This window comes from Urtica dioica, chromosome 7, assembly GCF_054948205.1.
Source record: "Urtica dioica subsp. dioica isolate 48M chromosome 7, U.dioica_male_clone48M_v1_H2, whole genome shotgun sequence".
Lineage (NCBI taxonomy): Eukaryota > Viridiplantae > Streptophyta > Magnoliopsida > Rosales > Urticaceae > Urtica > Urtica dioica.
In genome coordinates, this window is record NC_142762.1 from 34,636,878 (window position 1) to 34,641,350 (window position 4,473).

The window sequence follows — 4,473 nt, forward strand, 5'->3', positions numbered from 1 at the left end:
TTTGTTTATTTATGATCTCTTAAATAGACCAAATATTAATTACTCGAACCTAAAACCTAATTTGTTATTTCAAGCAGTATCTTCATCTTTCAAATTACATAAATAAATATCAAGGCATAAAATATTATATCTCCTCCTAATGTTACTTCTGTAAAAAGGTTCGATTTTTTTTTTTTTTTTTTTTTTTGCATTAGGGCATTGAATATATTAAATTTGAGTTGAATTGAAAAAAACTAAGATATATAAAATAATCGTTTGAAACTAACTATTCAGCAAAATGACTAATGTTTTAAGCTTTTAGAAAAAAAATTAAAAACTAATGTCACACCTTCAAAAGAATTTTTAACTATTTAAAAATAATAATAATAATAATTTGTTCAACACAACTAACTATATTACTAACAAATGAGATATATCTAATGTTCAACTCGTAATCGCGAAAATCCCATTATTAGTGCATTAATCAGTGAGGTTAACAGTGAGTACATAGACGAGAAAATAACAACACTAAATGAGGTGAGCCATCTGAGTTTGGTGCTACTACAAGAAGCTAAAACCCTACCCTATATATTTATTTATACAGAAAGCCATCAAGTGTGTCAACATTCAGTATCAGCCTTGTTCTTTGTAAGGGGTCCAAATCAACTTGCAGACATCAACGTCGAGACCCCCACGGCCGGCCGCTTTCAAATGACGATCGAGAACCTTCGGATCCGCGCAGATCACGTGCTGCCCTTTTCTGTACTGGATCAGCTCCAGGCTCTGCAGGGTCTGAAGAATATCGTCTGACTTTATCGCCGTCATGTCGCTAAGCTCCTGCAAAAAAAAAAATAAAGGAAGAGGAGCTTTTTTCAATACACGAATTCGGGAACAATTTTCAAAGAAAGAAACAGAATAATACAAACCTTAATAGAAATGTTGCCCTTGTGCTTTTTCAGTATGTCCAAAAGGACCCTGGTCCAGTATCCTCTGTAGCTCAACAGGCCCAAGTCAGAGAGAGGCCTTTCGGGTGTGCCCACTTTGCCTTCTTTCTTCGAGAGCTCATATGCTGATCCATCGTGACGAAAAGAAATTAAGAAATAATTATAACTTCAGCTAGCCAGAGAATATGGTTAAAAAAAATATAAGAGTGCTTCTTTGGCAAGACCAGTAAATTTTCTAGTTTAAGTGGTGCACAATTTCATTCATATCTCGATTTCATGGAAAAGCACTACCAAGTCCAATACCAATTTTCTAGACTATTTGTACAACGATTTCAAGGATTTTTCTATGTCAGATCGACTGGTCTGGTGTATTAACTTTGTAATTTTCCCTTGTTTTTTTTCGGGTGGTGACGCTTCCTCTTTCTCCGCTCGCGTGTTGGTTTAGCATACAGTCCGGGCTTAGTTGTATAGCCCCGTCTCACCTTTTCTTGTGTTTTTTTCAAAAATATAGGAGTTTGTTTCTTCTTAAAAAAAAGAATCTATTTGTACGAGAAAGAGGTCTTACAAAAGGCAATCAGAAATTTTCCATAGCCCTTCCTTTGATATGGAGGAAGAGTAAGAATACACGCTAAGTTATAAGATTCCTCTGAATGTTTTTCCTGCAGAAAAGAGAAATATAATTATTAGCAACGGTAAGTTATAAGATTCCTCTGAATGCTTATAGAATCAGAAGAAAAAAAGATGTGCATTGAGCTTCAGGGAAAGTTAACAGCATTATGACTTGCCTTGGAAAAATATCCAACCATGTGACAGCCTCGATCGTCACATTCACACAACACATAGAAAAGGAAGAGGTCGACATCATAGTAGAGGGTCTTGTGATCAAGAAACAGTTTCGCCAAATAGCAAAGATTCTGCCCGTAAACCTTATTCTTTTTTCCATCAACCTGGGACAGTCACAATTAGTAAATGACACGTCAGCCAAAAAAGGTCATCAAAACTAAAGTGAGAGGACATTCCTCAAAAAGATATAAGAAGATTATTCAAACTACAACAGGGAAGAGAAAAATACACAAACTCACTGATGTTAAAAACATTCATCACAGGTTTTTCATTTTTCCCAGTCCAAGACTTATACCAATCATTAAATTGCTAGGCGTGAAAACTTACCTCAAACATCGAGAGTGTTCCACTTCGATATATCTCATCACCAGGTGGATGCTTGAGATCACACTTCCTCTTTATTAGTGGAAAAGACATTTCCGCACATTAAAAAAAAAAAAAAAAAAAAAAAAAAAAAAAAAAAAGAGAGAGAGAGAGAGAGAGAGAGCACAACTTTAAAAATCTGTGAAGGGCTAAACAGAATTTGCAAGGGACAGCAATTCATGTACATATACCCAGTCATCAAATTTTAGCATTGACTCACCATATGTCTTTGAAGCTGCTCTTTGCGCTTCATGAAATTTAGGCAAAACTCGCAAAAGAATAACTTCAGGCAGTCATTGTACTCCGGTGGAAAGGGGGAAAAATACCATGTCTCAATCTCGTATCTTCCAAGTTCAATAGTTGCAATATTTTTGACTTTTGTGAACTCTTCATGTTCACGTAAGCTTGCAGCATCGAGTTCTTCATGTCCCTGTATGGTTGTGGAAGACATAAGAAGACAAATCATCCTAAGTCCTAACATATGGGAGATGAAATAGTAATGTCCTTGAACTTCACAAGCTTTAACTAGAAACAGACTTCATACTTCCTGAAAAATCACAAAGAAACAATATTTCCTTCAGAGCCTTTTCAACCTAGAAGCCATACTTTCAGCACAACAATCGTAATTTACGCACAAATAATATCCTTGAGAATGTAGGAAATGTGAATCATCTCCCAAAAATTCAACGATGAGAAGAACTCCCATTTGTATAGCAGCAAATTTTAGGGTGTACGTACCTCTACGTGTGTCTCGTCAATTTTCCGCTTTTGGTGACGTGTCATTTTCAAGCTGGTCACCTGAAACATTTAGTTGCAAATCATGCCCAGCTACATTGGAAAATCAAAATTCTTCCTGAACTGATCTCAAAAGGAAAGGGTTTATAAGGCCACATCAATGTCCATTCTCAGAACTAGCAAAGAGTAACAAGGCACGACTTGTGGAGCAAAAGAGCTTTATGGGTGAATGGATGGACATTAAAGAACACAAGTTACCTTGTCTTCTACTTTCTCATCAACAACTGCCTCTACTGAATCAAGATCAAGCTGATCGAGCTTCACCCACTCATCAAGCCTCCTATTAACTATCATGAAGAAGAAAATAAAACAAAACAACAATGGGAGATTGTGAACGTAGTTTCTGATAGAACATACAAGCTCAGTAATCAGCACCACAATAAGAAGAAAAGAACGACAATAGTCTGATGGTGGATATGAAGGCACAATGAACTGAAACATCACTCCGAAATGAAATAACTGGATAGTTTAAATCTCCCAATCACTTGTTGAGTTATTAAGATATAACTTGCATATTATAGATCAAGGTTACAAATTTTACACATCTGTATACGGAAACCAGTAAACAGACCACTCGAAACTCTCAACAGAACTCAAACTCTCAAAATAAGGATAAGGGCCAAGAAAGGCAACACGGTACAATAAATCATGATATAGCAATAATAGAAAGATGCTCACAAGAACCGAAACCCTCATTTTCCATAACGAGGGACACAATTAAATAATAATTTATCAAACGGTATTGAAAAAAAATGAACCCTATCCACAACGATTATACAAAAGTGAGAAATACAACAAACGATACCAAAGCCAGCCAACCACCCTCACAACACCACAAACTCTAATAATCATAATCCTGAGTCAATCAAAAAAGGAAGGAATAACCCAATAAAACCATAAATGACCTCAAACCAGGGATTTTCCAAACCCTAACCCTAATTACTCAATTAACTACTTCAGAAAAAAGAAAAAAAAAAATTAGTAGCCCTAGATTCGGTGATTTTGAGAAATTACGGGCAATTGTAAGAAATTCTTACACTCAGTGTAGTGGACGTAATACTCATATTCGGCAAGACCATAGACACTGACTTTGCGTCGCTCGATGACCTTGACGGGATGGTATTTCCCATCCCTCCAACGGCACATCACTCGAGTCCCGACCTCGAGCGGAAGCATATTCGCCCTTCGCCTCTTCATCGCTTCCGTCTCCGGCGGCGGCGGAGGCCTGTCGCCGCCGGCCTCCGTCATGACAGCGTCGGAGTTGTTTTCTGCGGTGGGGGATTCGATCGAACCCATCTTTTGCTGCTTCCTTTCGGGTTTGAAAAGACCGCAAAATTAAGAGAAGAATGGGTTATCTGTTATCATTCTTGGGCCATATCGATTTGGCCCAAATAACTTACAGGATGGCTCAACTTTTTTTTTAGTATTTTAGTCCTTAATTTATTGATTTATATAGCTTTTGTCCTTTTTAATAAGAAAAAAAAAACAGCAACTAAATAATTTAAAACATATGTATAAACTAAAATATTTTTTTTATAATTCAAAAAAT

The 4,473-nt window shown here is 36.6% G+C and overlaps 1 protein-coding gene across 1 annotated transcript; it reads right to left on the reverse strand.

Annotated features, from left to right (window-relative positions):
• Positions 1–325: 325 nt before the first annotated feature.
• Positions 326–4,270, reverse strand: LOC149391036 (histone acetyltransferase of the MYST family 1). The gene is made up of 9 exons (XM_089620255.1): positions 3,962–4,270; positions 3,123–3,211; positions 2,868–2,927; positions 2,350–2,559; positions 2,094–2,162; positions 1,709–1,870; positions 1,489–1,582; positions 906–1,048; positions 326–816 (listed from the first exon to the last, which is right to left on the reverse strand). Exons 1-9 carry the CDS (start codon positions 4,218–4,220, stop codon positions 613–615), a joined length of 1,290 nt encoding a protein of 429 aa, XP_089476381.1. The 5' UTR covers positions 4,221–4,270; the 3' UTR covers positions 326–612.
• Positions 4,271–4,473: the final 203 nt, after the last annotated feature.

Bases quoted from the DNA above. Each gene is read 5' to 3' on its own strand.
- LOC149391036 (XM_089620255.1), bottom strand. From the start codon at position 4,220: ATGGGTTCGATCGAATCCCCCACCGCAGAAAACAACTCCGACGCTGTC. The intron at 3,212-3,961 runs GTAAGAATTTCT...TCTTCATGATAG, and splicing joins TTACGTCCACTACACTGAGT to TTAATAGGAGGCTTGATGAG. The intron at 2,163-2,349 runs GTGAGTCAATGC...CCACTAATAAAG, and splicing joins AGCAGCTTCAAAGACATATG to AGGAAGTGTGATCTCAAGCA.